The following is a 16,839-nucleotide window of genomic DNA, read 5'->3' on the forward strand; positions in this document are numbered from 1 at the left end:
TGGAGGTTTTCCTTCTATAATCAGGACTTATAAAACAAAAATGTACAGAAGAGTTAACATAGCAGGCCTGAGACTGTTATCTTTAGGTGGTTTTGCTTGCAAGGCTGTCCCTTGGCCGGTGCCTGGAAATTTGAATGATTGTAAATGGTTCCCTACACTGACTTTTCTTAAAACAGTAAGTGTGGTTCACTGTGCCTGAATTGTTTGTATAAACAACATGGTTTTATTTGCTTTCCTTCTGGGAGTCTGGAATTTGGCACTTGCTAGGCAGAGGGAGGGTGCCTCTGTGACCAGCTCCAATAAAAACCTTGGGTAGTGCATTTCTAATGAGCTTGCCTAGTAGACAATACTTCACAAGTGTTATCACAACTCACTGACAGGAATTAACTGCATACTGTGTGACTCCAGATGGAGAGGATTCTTGGAAGCTTGCAACTGGATTCCTTCAGATTTTGCTCCTTTTCTTTTTGCTAATTTTGCTCTATATTCTTTCACTGTAACAATTTTTAGCCTTGAGTACAACTGTATATTGAATCATGTGAATCCATCTAGCAAATCAAACCTAGGGAGGACGTGGGACTTACAACATAAATATCTACTATCGTCATTAGTACTTGACAATGAATGGGAAGTCCTAGCTATTCCAATAAGAAAAAGAGAAGAATAAGGAGAGAAAGATAAAAACAAATTGGGATGAATCGTTTATAGAGAAAATCTCAAGGAATCGATAGATAAGGCACAAGTATAGATTTTATTTCTATAAAATGCAGATTATAATGCCATAAAATAAATAACAACAAAAATTACATTCTTCAATACCAGCAAAGAGATTAAAAATAAAAGAAATACTATTTTAAAAAGCATGAAAAAATAAAGTGCCTAGTAACAAATCTTTTAAAAAAAATTATTTATTTATTTATTTGAGAGAGACAGGGAATGAGAGCAGGGGAGGAGCAGAGGGAGAGGGAGAAGCAGATTCCATGCTGAGCACAGAGCCTGATGTGGGGCTTGATCCCAGGACCCTGAGATCATGACCTAAGCCGAAATCAAGAGTCAGACACTTAACCGACTGAGCCACCCAAGTGCCTCTAAAGTGCCCAGGAATAAATCCAACAAAAAATATATCAGATCTTTACAGAGAAAATTATAGGTATTAAAAATATTAAATAAATGCAGAGATTTAAAAGATTTAATGCTGTGAAGAAGTCCAATCACCCAAGTTACTCCATAAAACAAATGCAACCCCAGTTAAATTTCCCAGGTGGGGAAAGGGGAATGTAGAATCAGTAGGCTGATTCATCATATTTGTAGAGAATTACAAGGAGCCATACCCATAACTAGAGGATAGCCATACTCCAGAAAATGAACAAAGTCAGTGGAATTACTCTAGGAGGTAGTGAGTTGCAGTAAAAAATTAAAATTGAGACAGTGTAGTATTGGTGTGGATAGACAAGTAGGCCAACAGAATAGAACAGATAGGCCAGAAACTGACCCAAGCAAACATGGATGCTTGATATATGACAAAGGCAGTCCTGCAGAGCAGTAGGGAGAGAATGAACTTTTCAATAAATGGTGCTAAGAAAGTGGGTTATCCACATGGAAAATTAAATGGGATCTCCACTTCACATGATACACAAAAATTAATCCCAGGTAGTTTACAGATATAAATGTGAGATGCAACACTATAAATAAAGCTTTTAGAAAATAACTATGGGAGAACCGCTTAAGTAAGAAAGAGTTTCTTTATAAACATATAAAACTACTAATTATAAAGGAAACATGATAAATTTGACTACATTAAGGTTAAGATCTGTTCATCAAAGATATTATAGAGAGTGAAAAGCCACAGAATGGAAAAAGGTATTTATAAATAACCAACAGACATCCAAGAAATACAAGGAATTCCTACAAACCGGTAAGAAAAAGAAAGTTGACCAATAAAAAGATGAGCAAGAGACCTGACCAGGCATTCTACAAAATGAAATCCAAATGGCCAATGAAATATTTGAAAGAATGCTCAATCTCATTAGAAATCAGAGAACTACAAATTAAAAACCCCGATAAAATTACAAAGCCATCAAATCGCAAAAATTTTAAAACTCTGATCAAATCAAATATTGGAGAGGATGTGACAACAGGTACACACAACACTGGGAGTCTAAACTGGTATAACCACTTCGGAAAATGTTTTGGTTACATCTAGTAAAACTGAAGATGTGCGCACCCACAACAGAGTAATTCCATTCCCAGGTATAAACCCTAGAAAAAAACAGGTACGTACATAAACCACAATTCATAAACAAAAGTGCTCAGCAACACTGTTACAGTTTTTTTTGTTGTTGTTGTTATTACAGAAAACCTGGAGTCCATGTTATAATAGAAAACTCGGAGTCCATGAACAGAATGGATAAATAAATGATGATATGGTCCTAAACTAGAAAACTATTCAGAAGAAAGAATGGATCAGGGAATGGCACAAGGGAGTGGCAGGGAATTTTTGAGAAGTTGGTAATGTTCTAATTCTGGACCTGGGTGGTAGTTACATGGATGTTCACTTTTTAGTTATTCATTAAACAGTGTATTTGTATTTTATGTTTTTTTAATATGCATGCAATTCTTTATGATAAAAACAAAAAATTTAAAAAGTAATTTATCTTTTAAGCAGAATTTTAGAAAAACATGATGCATAATTTTTCTTTCAGAAATATGAAATGTCAAGGCTGTACCAGTAATAACAATAAGGTGTTTTAAAAGTGCTAAAATGCTGCAACTCCAAAGCCAAAATGGTCTTTGAAAAAGGAACATAATTCTATGACATGATTTAATAACACTATTAAAATTTCTAGAATAGCAGTTGCAAATATTTCAAATACATAAGCTTTAATTTGCATGCTTAGCTTAAGGAATGCAAAAGGGATGAAAAAGTATGAAAATTAGGTGTAGTAGAAGAGAAAGCCGTTAGTTCTTCCTTCAAAATTAGAATCTGAACACTTCCCAATAATTTAACAGCATTATCCAAGCCACCATCATCTTTCACCTCAACAGCAACAGCTTTATAACTAGACTCCCTGCTTTCAATCTTCCATTCTTGCCTACTAAAGCTCATTTTTCAGACAGCAGCAAGAGTGATCCTTCAAAAAGCAAACATGCTCAAAACCCTCCCATGGCTTCTATTTTCACTTAGAATATATTAGGAGCCCTCACCAGTTTCTCTAAACTCATGTTCAACATTCTCCTTACTCACCTATGCTTCAGTCACCCCGTCCCCATTTTAATCCTCAAATACACCAACCTCATTCCTAACTCAGTCTTACTTACGCTTTTGTCACTACCTGGAATAGTCTTCCTCCAAAGGTTCACGCGGCTGCCTCTTTCTCATCATTCAGATCACTGCTTAAATGTCATCTCTCAGAGAAGCCACTCCTGACTACCGTATTAAAAATAGTCACGACCTCCTCCCAAAAAACACCATTTTCATTTCCTTTTATCTCCTGTGCTTTACTTTCTACATGCACTTAACTCTATCTGAAATTATATTTGTTCCTCTACTCATCTCCTGTCTTTCCCCACAAAATACAAGGTCCATGAGGGGAAGAACTTTGTTTTGGTCACTGATGTATCCCTGGTAATTGGAATAGGTCTGGATCACAATAGCCACTTACTACATTTATTAGGTGAAAAAAATGAATCTAACTGATTAAAAGAATTCTAACTGGAAGAGATGAAATACTTACATGTTTATTGCTTATTGGTCTTTTTAAGAAAGCATCTCTAGAAATGTGGTCTGCCGTTCTTGCCACATCTTCCAAAAACCGATAATCTAAAAATTTCAAAATAGAAAAATAAACTGACATATGCCAATGGCCAGGAAGCATCAATCTGCTATGCATAAGATGACTTACCACTTAGGAGATTCATTTCAGTAAACTGTTGTATGGAAACATATGCAGTCTTATCCCGGACTCCATTACAGGTCAGTTCTGCTTTGTGTTTCTTTACACAGGGCAAACTGAAGAGACAAATGAGGTGGTACTTTTATACTCTGAGGTAAGAAAGGTACAGACAGAGGTGGTAAGGTAGGAAATTACATACATACCTGCAGGAATATCGCATACAACGTGGACATTTGTACTTTGCTTCTTCTGTACCACAAGTTTCACACCTACAAAAGCCCACAAGAAACTTACTAAGTTATCAAATATTAATTCTACTTACTGACTTATAAATTTTTAATGCTGAGTCAATTACTCATCACAATTTATAGACATGTAGTCAGTGAATAAAGTACATGGAAGTTACTCTGATAAAATACTTGATAGCTGTCAAACATCCTTAGAACATTCTCCTCCAGGAAACTGTCTCCGTCTCCAAATGACAACTACATTTACAACGTTGTTAGTACTACATAATCTAAGCAAACATACATTAAATTAAAAAAAAAAACTCACTTTTGACTTCTTTTTCTACTGCAATCAGAGAATGAGATTATTCATTAGTATTTTAACTTGTAATTCCTGGCAGTCTGCTAAAGATTGTGTGTGTGTGCACCTATACCCAGAAGTCCAATCCATGAGTTTACATACCTTAAAGCAAACATACCACAAAAAGAATATGAGACCAGGTCAAATTTACAGAGTATCAGCTGTATCTTTTCTCATCTCCACATCCAATTTAAAATTAGCATTAAAATAATCTTGAAATGCTATTACCCATCATCTATCTCCAATTACTCTTGTAGGATCTTGGGATACTGACAACCAAACTACAGTCATTTCTATTTGGCCCACTGTGTTCTAGACAGTAATAGTCCCAAGAATCTGATTACTCTTATATCCCACGCTGTCACATGATCATACACTATAAGGAAATTAAACATAAAGCAATAAATATGCATACTATCCATAAAGAAAGTAAACAGCTGGGTGAGTTCAAGTGCATTTTTGTCTAATTTTAACTTAATCCATGTTGTCATTGTTAGTTTTATTAGACTTTTCCTTATGTCTATCCTCTTTTTAAAGAATACTGAGTCAAGAGCATATTAGATCAAATCAGAATCTGGTCCAAGGGTTTTCTGGTCCCCAGAATTTTCACTTCCTTACTTGGCCATTGTCCACTGGCCACTAACAGCCTGACATATTTTCACTGAATTTGTTGTCCTTTGACAAAACCCTGCCTTCCCAATTACCCCCTCCCTCCACCACCAACACACACGCTCCAGGGACCCAAGTTTGCATTTATTTTTCCACCATCATTATGCCACACCCGGCTGCTAGATTTCCTTCAATCCAGACAACAGAGGACTCCACAGCTTTATTTCCCCGATGAATTGCTCCCTGTCCTACCTTGACATGGCCAGTTTCCGTTTGAAACCCACTGGTGGATTTATCTGAGGCTCTTCTTTCACCTTTGGATCATCCATCACTTCTTCCTTTGGGAAATACTTCTCTTCTTTTACACAAACGTCATCCATCATTTCCTCCTTTTTTATGTTCTGAGCAACAAACACCTCCTCTTTTATCTCCAAGTTATCTTTCTTCTCTTCCTTCACATCTAGCCAGTCCATCACCTCTTCCTTCACCTTCACTTTCTCTTCTTTTACCACAAAACTACTATTCATCTCCTGCTTCACCTCCAAAGTGCCTGGTTTCTCCTCTTTCACCTCAGGCCCATCCTTCACCTCCTGCTTTACCCACCGGCCATCCAGCATCCCGTCTTCCATTTCCGACCAGTCCATAATTTCTTGTTTCACAACCGTTAGGTCCACTCGCATCTCCTCTGCCGTTTGTCCACTTCCTTCTCTATCCTCTGTCTTCTCCATTCCTGCCTGTCCATCCCCCGCTTCTACACTGCCAGCGTCCGTCCCTGCTGTGCCCCGGACTCTCTCCCTACCGGACTCGAGCCTTAGCCGCGCCCCCTCAGCTCCACTCTGCAAACCTCCTCCCAATGTCCCTTCATTTTCAACAGCAGTATCCATCAGCTCACGACCTCTGGCCTTCGCTGCCACTCTGTCCTTCAGTGTGGCTTCTCCACGCCAAAAGGAACGATTTCTGGGTCGGAACACCGACAGCTGCCACGTGCGGGACCGAAAGCCGCAAGTAGCAAACACCCGCCTGCAGCTTTCGTCCAAATCGTCGTAAAGCAACACTTCCGCGCCTCGCCACTTCACGACTCGTAGAGCCCTTTACGGCTCTGCGGCAAGTCCGGGCCCAGAGACACGCGAGAATCGGCGTGAGGCCACGCCCTTGTGAGCTCACTTTTGGGGCGGGGCTTCGTCAAACCCTGCCCCGGGGGAGGCAGCCTCCCTCCGCTTTTCCCGCCCCCAATTCGTGCTTGGCCACACTCCTCGGTAAAGAGTGGACTTGCGGGGCGGAGCAGGGAGAGGCAAATCTCTGACCGTTTTGGAACGGTTAAGACCCACCCTGGTCTGTATTATCTTGTATGAAAATGGTAGAAACACTTGATGCCACGGCTCGGCAAGCTTCATTCTTCACCTATGCACTAGAGACGATGGTGTTGTTATTGTGAAGATTAAATGGAGTCATGCATGGAAATAAGCCAGTAGTTACTGAAATAAACTCAATAGATGGTGGCTGTTGTCACAGGGAATCCTGAGAGGTTTCAGATAGGAAAGAAGGAATTAATTTTTATTCTTTAAGTTCCGTCAGTAAGAGCCCACAACAGCTAGTTTCCCATTCCCAGCATCCTACAGGATTCTCTCTTTAAAACAAACCGAGCATTGCTGGAGTGGTGGGGGTGGGAGGGATGGGGTGGCTGGGTGATAGACATTGAGGAGGGTATGTGCTATGGTGAGCGCTGTGAATTGTGTAAGACTGATGAATCACAGACCTGTATCTCTGAAACAAATAATACATTATATGTTAAAAAAAAAAAGATCATAGGAAGGAAAAAATGAAGGGGGGGGAGTTGGAGGGGGAGACGAACCATGGGAGACTATGGACTCTGAGAAACAGATGGTTCTAGAGGGGAGGGGGGTGGGGGGATGGGTTAGCCTGGTGATGGGTATTAAAGAGGGCAGGTATTGAATGGAGCACTGGGTGTTATACGTAAACAATGACTCATGGAACACAACATCAAAGAAAAATAAATAGGAAAAAAAAGAATGTGTGTGTGTGTGTGTGTGTGTGTGTGTGTGTGTGTATCCCTAAAGACTGGGCCAAAATTTCAATACCCAGGAATAGAAGATCTAAAAAATAATACAAAAATGCAAAAAACAAAAACCACACTTTTATCTATCTCAATTACTTTTTTTAAAAGATTTTATTTATTTATTTGACAAAGAGAGACAGCAAGAGAGGGAACACAAGCAGGGGGAGTGGGAGAGGGAGAAGCAGACTTCCTGCCAAGCAGGAGCCCGATGCGGGGCTCAATCCCTGGACCCTGGGATCATGACGTGAGCCAAAGGCAGACGCTCAACCACTGAGCCACCCAGGCCCCCCTCTCAATTACTTTTCAAAATTATTATTATTACATATGGGGCATTAGGCACTTTCACCTAATCTTCACATCATGTCTGCGAGGTGAGGTATTTTTCTCACTGTGTAAGGAAACTTCACAGGAGATACATTTTTCTTGCTGTATAAAGGAGTCTTCAAAGACTTCAAAGCAGCTGTAGGGTGCTTTGTATTATCTCCTCAATGCAGGGCATTTAACTGTTATCACTCATTTGCAAGTTGGTCAAAGAATGGGAATTTTGAATGGGTGAGCAGAGCGAGGGAGGGAGAAAATTTTGAAACCCAGTTGGGGCACGAGGGATTAAGTAGTGCTGGAAGGAGCACAGAAGTAAATTGGGAGAGTTCAGTACAATCTTCTTATGGGTTGTGAGAAAGAAGCTTCCAGAGGAATCATATGGATAGTCTCTTTTGGAGATACTTAGAGATGCTAGCTGCCGTGGAGTCAAAGAAAGCCTGATTGGATTTTCAGGCCAGATCACATATTTACACGGGGGAAAGGGGCTAAATGGTAGAAAGAATCCATGTGGTTTTTGCTAAAGACAAGATTTGTGAGATGGGAGCAACAAGAGGGAGTGTTGATCCTCAAGAGAACAAAACCATCCAGATTTCCATTTAAGAAAGGGAAAAGTTCTGGAACTACAGATCAGGCACCAGAAGCATGAAGACTCTAAGATTTTAAAACTTTTGTCATTTGTTCTTGTAACCTGTGTTTTTTTAACAGTCACTGGAGGAAAAATCGTTAAACCAGTAAGGCTCATTGATGGCATCACAGCTCATCATTTACCTAAATTAAACAATCCACACTGTGGGATGGTAGTTTTAATGGAGATACTGGAAGTTGTGGTGATATTGTTGAATGGTAGTTTTGAAGGAAAAGGGAGGCTTGAGTAATCCTGAAAGAGGGAAATTTGGGGTGTTGGAGTATAGAGCACAGCATTGTATGCAAGAAAGGAGATAGCACAAGGACAAAGAAAGGGAGGCAGAAGTTATGTGGAGCTGTCGCTGAATTCCTATCCAGTTCCTCAAACTCCTTTCTCCCCCTTTTCCACCTCGGTGGAGTACAGGGACAAGCCCAGCTCTTTCACAATAGGATTGTGCTTATCATTTCTGTCTCCTGCCTCTGCCCTAGGCATCACCCTGCAGCTCTCCTAACCACTTTGAGAAGTGGCCCTTTGTCAAAGTCATAGTGGAGTTCATTTTAACAGCCAGAAACTTAGGAGTGCTTCCTAGGAAAGCATCTTAGCTGTGATTGAAATGTCATGAAAAAGTGTATCTTAGGGATGGTTAAATCATTTCAGCAGCTCAGTAGGCTCTTTGTGTAGTCAACTGTCTGCTTGACTATAGAATGAAGATTATAAGGGCCTTTCCTGACCCTTCAATAGGTAAGAAAACAAAGACCCAGAGAAATAAAATGATTTGTTCAAAATTAAATGGCTATTTAGTGGCAGCCCTGACACAGAAAATTAACATTCTGGTCAAAGCCCTTTGTTTGCACTTGAGCTAGTTTAAGATAAAGGCCAAGAGTTGGAATTTCAACTGTGTCCACACAAAAGCCAGGAACCAGAAAGCCTGGAAGTCTGAGTTTTATTGTGTATGTGTTGTGATGTGTTGCAGGTGGGGCTATTCAGAAACAGATACTGATAGGAGTTGTTAGGGATCGATACCTGTGAAGAGAAAGGGGAGGAAGCAGGATCGGCCAGAGAAAGCATTTAAATTGTGATGCAGGTCAGACCAGCCTTGGCCAACCTGACAGGTAGCTCAGAGAAAGCATTTGTCTTTAGAGTGTCCCACTTCAGGCAGAAATGCCTCATACTTTATATCTGGCCCCACTAGGTCATCTGACACAGGCTGTCCCAGAAACGGCTTGATCTTGGGCCAGAGGCTTCTCTGCAGCTGGAGCTGACAGCTGGACTGCACTCTTTGTGGCCAGGTAGCAAGTCCTTCTTTGGAGAAGATCTGGGCGGCACATCTCTGTGGCTACCACGGTATGAATGTGTGCCTCTAGCCACATGGCTTTTTGTCACTGAGTTGGCTTCATCCTACTTTCTTTGTAGGCAAGTTGTCTCTCTTCTCCATGTACCTTGTTAAAAAAATACTGCCATTCCACAACTCCAAGGTTTATATATCCTCAGTGCTTGTATAATCATGGAGACTCACTATTGTCTAATTCCAAATGTTTGGGGAAAAGAATCTGATTGGATCAGCCAAGTAGGGGAGGTAGGGAAAAGCTCTCCTTTGCCAGTAGCTAGGTGACCACTCTGAGTCTCAGTCAATCTATCTGTAAAATGGAGATAGTTATACGTATTTCACAGATCTGTTTTGAGAATTAAATAAGACAATGTATGTGAAAGAGCTTTGTAAATAGTAAAGCATTCTACAAATATAAGTATTATTTTCCTTATCCTACCAGTAATTTTGAGAGTCCTGCTGATGATAGCTTGCTTAATTGTTTTCTCTTTCAGTTCATGGAGGACAAAGTTGAGATAATCACATTTCCTAGTTCTGGGCACATTCTTCTCATGTGCAACAACACTTTCCTTAATATTTTTGCTATTTGTACATCTCCACTATCATTACCCTCCCTTCGCTCTTATACATTTAATATGATTCCATATATATATATATATGTCTTTGTGAAATACGTAGAATTGTTTTATTGTGTGCATCTTTTTAATAGCTTCATTGAGGTATAATTCACATAAAATAAAATATGTCTATAATAAATATACAATTCAATAATTTAAACTTGAAATTTTATACAGTTTTGCAACCATCACCGAAATCCAGGTTTAGAACATTTCCATCTACTCCCATCCAATACCCTTGTTCCCATCTGCAGTCAATCCCTGTTCCCATCCCCAGCCCCATGCAACCATTGATCTAATTTCTATTCCTATAGATTTGCCCCTCCTGGAAATTTCATATGAAATAATATAATATGTGGTCTTTTGAGTCTGGCCTCTTTCATTAAGCTTAAAGTTTTTGAGGTTCATCCATGTTGTAGCATGTCTCAGTAGTTTATTCCTTTTTATTGCTGAATAATATTCCATTGTATGGATATATCACATTTTGCTCATTCATTAGCTGATGGGCATTTGGATTGTTTCCAGGTTTGGTGTTATGAAAAATTCTCCTTCCACATTCCCACACAAGTCTTTGTGTGTATATTCTCATTTCTCTTGAGTAGGTACCTAGGAGTGGAATTTCTAGACCATATCATAAGTTTAATTTTTAAGAAAGAGCCAAACTGTTTTCCAAAGTAGCTATACCATTTTACATTCCCACTGGCAGTGTATGAGGGTTCCAGTTTTTCTACATCCCTGCCAACAGTTGGTATTAATTGTCAGTCTTTCTGATTATGGATAGATAATGATATCTCACTATGAATTTAATTTGCATTTCTTTAATGATTAATAATGCTGAGCATTTTTTTCATGTGCTTACTGGCCAGTTCTCTATCTGGATTAGTGACATATTCAAATCTGCTTTTAAATTATTTGTTTTTTATTACCAAATTGTAGTAGTTCTTCACATGTTATGGATAAAAATCTTTTGTAGATAGCCATCAGGATGTTCCTTAATGATTCCCACCTCCTGCTATTCATGCCAATGTATAAAACTTTCCCAAATTATCCAAGATTGGCCTGTGTTACTGATAGCATACAGCAGAAGTATATTGTGTTGCTCCTGAGATTAGGTTTGAAAAATGGCTGTGGTTTCTCTTTCAGGCAATTGCTCTCTTACTCCTCTCCCAGATCACTTACTCTGAGGGAAGCAAGCTGCCATGTTCTGAGTTGCCCTACCAGGAGGGCTCATGTAGCAGGGAGCTGAACTCTCTATTATAAGGCTGAACTGTGTCCCTCCAGAATTCATATGTTGAAATCCTAATCCCTAGGACCTCAAAATGTGGCTGTATTTGGAGATAGGGCCTTTAAAAGGTGATTAAGTTAAAATGAGGCCATTCAGGTGGACCCTAATTCAGTCTGTCTGGTGTACTTCTACAAGGGGAAATTTGGACACAAATAGAGATCAGGGATGTGTGCACACAGAGAAAAGACCACGTGAAGACATAGCAAGAAGGAGGTCATCTGCAAGCCAAAGAGAGAGGCCTCAGAAGAAATCAAACCTGCCAACACTTGATTTTGGAATTCTGGCCTGCAGAACTGTTAGAAAATAAGTTTCTGTTATTCAAGCCACACATTTGACCTATTTTCTTATAGCAGCCCTAGCAAACTAATACACTGGGCAACAACCAGCGAGGAGCTGAAGCCTGTCAACAGCCATGGGAGTGAGCTTGGAAGCAGATTCTCTAGTCCTCGTCAAGTCTTGAATTGGCTGCAGCTCTGGCCAACAGTTGCTCCTCATATTAAAAAATTGGGTGACATAATAAATATTTGTTGTATTAAACTGCTAAGTTTCGGGGCAGTTGCTACACAGCAATAGATAATTAATACCAAGTCCTTGTATGGTTTGCAAATATATTCTCCCACTATGTGACTTGTTTTTAATTTTCCTAATTATGTCTTTTAAAGAGCACAAGTGTGATATTTCAGTGAAGTCCAGTTTATGAGTTTTTCAAATGAATTCTGCTTTTTGTGTCACACTAAAAAGTTTTTGGCTAGCCCAATGTACCAAAGATTATCTCCTATATATTCTAGAAGTTTTATAGTTTAGCTCTTACATTTAGAGCTGTGATCCATGTTGAGTTTTTTATAGAGTAAATTAATGATTTATTTTCCACATATGGATCTCTTCTTATCCAAGAACCATTTGTTGAAAAGATCATCCTTCCCCCTTGAATTGCCTTGATATTTTGTAAAAAAATGAAGTCATCACAAATATAAGGGTTTATTTCTGGACTTTCTGTTTCATTGATTTATATGTCTATCTTTGCACCAACATCATACTCTCTCGACGATTGTAATTTTATAGTAAGTTTTCAAACTGGGTAATTAAGTCCTCCTCTACTGGTCCTTTTTCAAAATTGTGTTGGTCATCATAGCATAACAGATAGAGGTATTGAATCACTATGTTGTACACCGGAATCTAATGTAACATTGTGTGTCAACTGTACTAAAAAATTTTTTAGAAATTGTGTTGGCTATTCTGGGTCTTTTGCATGTCCATATAGATATTAGGATCAGTTTATCAATTTATACATAAGAGGTTGCTGGGATTTTGACAGGGATAGGGTGGAATATATAGATCATTTGAAAGGAATTAGCATCTTAACAATAGTGTGTCTTACAATCTATGAAAATGGAATGTCACTCAGTTATTTAGATTGTCTTTAATTTCACTTAACAATGCTGTGTAGTTTTCAGTGTACAAGTTTTTGCATGTCTTTTGCTTAATGTATTCCTAAGTATTTTATTCTTTTTTTTTTTAATTAAGTAAGCTCTACACCCAATGTTGGGTTTGAACTCATGACCCTAAGATCAAGAGTCCCATGCTCTACCGCCTGAGCTAGCCAGTATTTTATTCTTTCTGATGTGATTTTGAAAGAAATTATTTAATTTCATTTTTGGATTTTCCATCACTAGCCTATAACAATGCAATGGTTTTTTTATATTGATTTTGTATATTACAATCTCACTATTCACTTTTTTATTATATATATTATATATAGCTGGATTCAATTAGCTAATATATTTTTTAGGAGATTTCATATATGTTTATGAAGGATGTTTGTCTATAGCTCTCTTTTCTTGTAATGTCGTCATGTTTTGTTATCAGGGTTCTGTATGCTTTTTAGGAGTGTTCCCTAACCAATTTCTACTTTGCTCATTTGTTATTTGATGGTATCCAATCTTAGCCAACACATCCACTAAGTTCATTTCAATCACTATATTTTTCATAATCAGTTTCTCCAGCTTCCTTTTGCTTCATATTACTAATATTCTCCCTTATCTCTTTGGAGATATTTCTTTTACTCATTTAACATTTCTCACTTTTTTTTTAAAAGATTTTATTTATTTATTTGACAGAGAGAGAGAGAGACACAGCGAGAGAGGGAACACAAGCAGGGGGAGTGGGAGAGAGAGAAGCAGGCTTCCCGCCGAGCAGGGATCCCGATGTGGGACTCGATCCCAGGACCCTGGGATCATGACCTGAGCCGAAGGCAGCCGCTTAATGACTGAGCGACCCAGGCACCCCTAACGTTTCTCACTTTTTAAAAAATCTATTAATTTTGCTCCACTAGTACAAATTGTCCAGTTTTCTAAGAAAGTTCTTTTATGGAATTACACTCTTCAGATGCTGTAATATTTTCCCCTATGATCTCATATTCACTTGGGAGTATCAGCATCTTCAGCTGTAATTCATACTTGAAAGGGAGGATCAAAAGCCTGAGACTTGGATTGTGATTCTTCTGATTTTTTTTTTTCGGGGTGGCTGGTAAGAAAGAGAGTGGATGAGTCTTAGGGTAGAAAGCTCCTGATGTTATAGTCAGAGCTCCACTAGAACCACTCGGGTCTTTCATGAGGAAAACATGCCCCGTATGCCTGCATTTGCCATCCCTTTCAAGAACTACTATATTCTGTGGTTTCACCCAGGGTAGAAGGAAGAGAAAAGAATTGTTGCAAGCCAATCTGTATGTATAGTTATCAGCTTCCCTGATGTTACTCCACCTCCATGGGCAGGTGTTGGGCTGGCCCTGCTGTTGGCCCTTGAATTGGGGTGGGCTGTGATCCACCAAGGTTAATGTGGGTAGACAAGGGCAGAACCAGAGATACCACCCCTCCATTTTACCCCTTACCTCCATCAGTGTCCATCTATGACTCTAGGCCTTCCTTTCCCACCACAATGGGCCCCAACTCCCTTTCATCTTCTACAGGCTTTTCAGTATTTCTGAGGAGGCTTCAAGATCCATTACCACCCTCTCATTTATATGACATCTTCGGGATTAGACTTGGGGACTCCAGGAAGTATTGGCTTCTTTTTATAATTGGCTATCTTTTTCAGCAACTGGATTCTCCAGATTTATTTAAAAGATAGGGATGATAGTAACTTTCTGAAATAATTTCAGAGGTGTCCTAAACATCCTTCCTACTGGGTTTCCCATGATATTGCTCAAATTTTTCCAGGATGCAAAATGTTTTATTATATCCACAAAGGTTTCATTGTATTCGCAACTTTGAGGCAATGTAGCAATTCCCATATACTTGTCCATGGACTGTTTTATCAGCATCACCTTGTGTGTTTGATAAGATTTCTGGGTCTTTCTATAGAGGTACTTAATCAAAATAGAGCTACTGGAAAATCTTTTAACAAGCATCTCTGTGTGTACTTACGACGTATAGGCAGGTTTGCGAATCACTGGGTGAAGGCATTACAATTACACAGTCCAAGATGGTAGCCACAGTAGCTACTGAGCCCTTGGAATGTGGTTATCCAAACTGAGATGTACTGTAAATATAAAATGTACACTGACGGGCGCCTGGGTGGCTCAGTTGGTTAAGCGACTGCCTTCAGCTCAGGTCATGATCCTGGAGTCCTGGGATCGAGTCCCACATCGGGCTCCCTGCTCTGCAGGAAGCCTGCTTCTCCCTCGGCTTGTGTTCCCTCTCTTGCTGTCTCTCTCTCTCTCTGTCAAATAAATAAATAAAATCTAAAAAAAAATTTAAAACAAAATAAATAAAATGTACACTGACTTTCAGAGATTCAGTACATAAAAAAAGAACGTAAAATATCTCATTAATAACATTTTTATATTGATCACATGTTGAAATGAAAATATTTTAGATATATTAGGTTATGTATAATACATTATTAAAATTAATTTCACTGGTTCTGTTTTGTTTTTACTTTTTTTAATGTGGCTACTAAAAAATCTTAAATTACATATGTGGCTTATATATTTCTATTGGGCAGTGTTGCACTAGAAGAGGTTATTAGAATTCAAACTCCAATTAGCTGAGATTTAGATAATAGAAATATTCAAGAATCGGCTAAGTGTAGTGGTTCATTTGTTAATTCAGTCAATAAATATTTGTCTCTTCATTCTTCAAATTGTAGCCTGAGCGTCTTTGCAAATCACAAGTCTGATAATGTCAGCCAACTCCTTAAAACCCTTTAAGGTCTAATTTTTGCTCTTAGGATAAAGAACCAAATCTTTATCATGGCCTTGCAAAGATCCCTCATAATCTGACCCATATCTTCTCTTCATCCTCATGTCTAATTACTCATCCTTCAGATGGAAGAAGGCCCTACTTCCCTAGGGAAGCATTCCTTAGGCACTCCTCCTCCCCTCTGCTCCAGCCTAGGTCAGAGTTCATGTGTATGTGTGTGTTTCTTTCAGAGCACTGGTTTCAAGTTGTGATGATATATTCATGAATACTATCATTTGCTTATTTATCTCCTATATAGGAAGCTCATTGAACACAGGGACCTTGCTTTTTTTGCTCAATTTGAATTGCCAACTCAGAGCACAGTCTCTAGTTCACAATATGCAATAAAACATGAAGACATGGAGGACTTGAGCACCTATTTGCATCATACACTGTGCCATTCTATGTGATTATAAGCATTAAAATCTACACTTTGTCTTCAGGGAGGTCACAGTGTAGTGAAGGGAGACAGGCATGTGAAGAGCAGTAGCAACCCATTGAAGCAAGTGTAGAAGACAGAATGGGACCCAAAGAGGAAGCAGCATGCATTCCTTTGCGGGAAAAGTTAAGAAAGGTTTCCCAAGGAGCTAACTTGAAGAAAGAGTAGGAATTGGCTAGGAAAATAAGGCAGGAGAACTTTCCAGGCAAAGGAATGAAACATATAGTATGTTCAGAGAACGTGAGATAAGTTAGGTATGGCTGGAGTATACAGACTCTGATGAGAAAAAAAGGTGAGCAGGTTGATAAGTAGTCAGAGGCCCGGTCACCAAGGCCTTATAGGCCTTGCAGAAAAGCTTGCATTTCTTTATCCTATAGGTGATCAGGAGCCAGTTTCATTTCCTCAGCTTGGGTTCTGAGGTTGGGACACAGAGAAAAAACCACAGATTTGTTCTGGGTATGATTATTCTTTAGCAGGGGAGCATGACATACTATGATTTGGATGGGCCTATTATTACAACACAAGTAACTTGTTTCCAAAGAATTGGCCAGATCCATTACTGGCAAAAGCATTATTTGGATCAAACAAACAAATCATGATTCAGGAGGTTCAATCATAATTGATGAGCCTTTAGAAGGATCCAACAATTGGGTCATTACTATTAGAGGAATCCAGGACCTAATACAGAAGGCCTAACTATTTGCAGCAGAGGGGTACATGAAATAGATTTCTCAAAAGGTTTTAGAAAAAAATTTACTGAAAAATATCTAAAACATTTATTATCTTTTAACATCTGAACCCTGAAGTCAGCAATAACATT

The 16,839-nt window shown here is 39.0% G+C and overlaps 1 protein-coding gene across 1 annotated transcript in view; it reads right to left on the reverse strand.

Annotated features, from left to right (window-relative positions):
• The window catches only part of ZNHIT6 (zinc finger HIT-type containing 6), a 62,155-nt gene extending 56,000 nt beyond the window's left edge, over positions 1-6,155 (reverse strand). The window contains exons 1-4 of the mRNA XM_027615254.2: positions 5,343-6,155; positions 4,097-4,162; positions 3,903-4,009; positions 3,735-3,820 (exon numbers count right to left, since the gene is read on the reverse strand). Coding sequence (XP_027471055.2) covers positions 3,735-3,820; positions 3,903-4,009; positions 4,097-4,162; positions 5,343-5,974 — 891 coding nt within the window. The 5' untranslated portion in view covers positions 5,975-6,155. The remainder of the gene's footprint in view (positions 1-3,734; positions 3,821-3,902; positions 4,010-4,096; positions 4,163-5,342) is intronic.
• Positions 6,156-16,839: the final 10,684 nt, after the last annotated feature.

Source organism: Zalophus californianus, chromosome 4 (assembly GCF_009762305.2).
Source record: "Zalophus californianus isolate mZalCal1 chromosome 4, mZalCal1.pri.v2, whole genome shotgun sequence".
Taxonomy (NCBI): Eukaryota; Metazoa; Chordata; class Mammalia; order Carnivora; family Otariidae; genus Zalophus; species Zalophus californianus.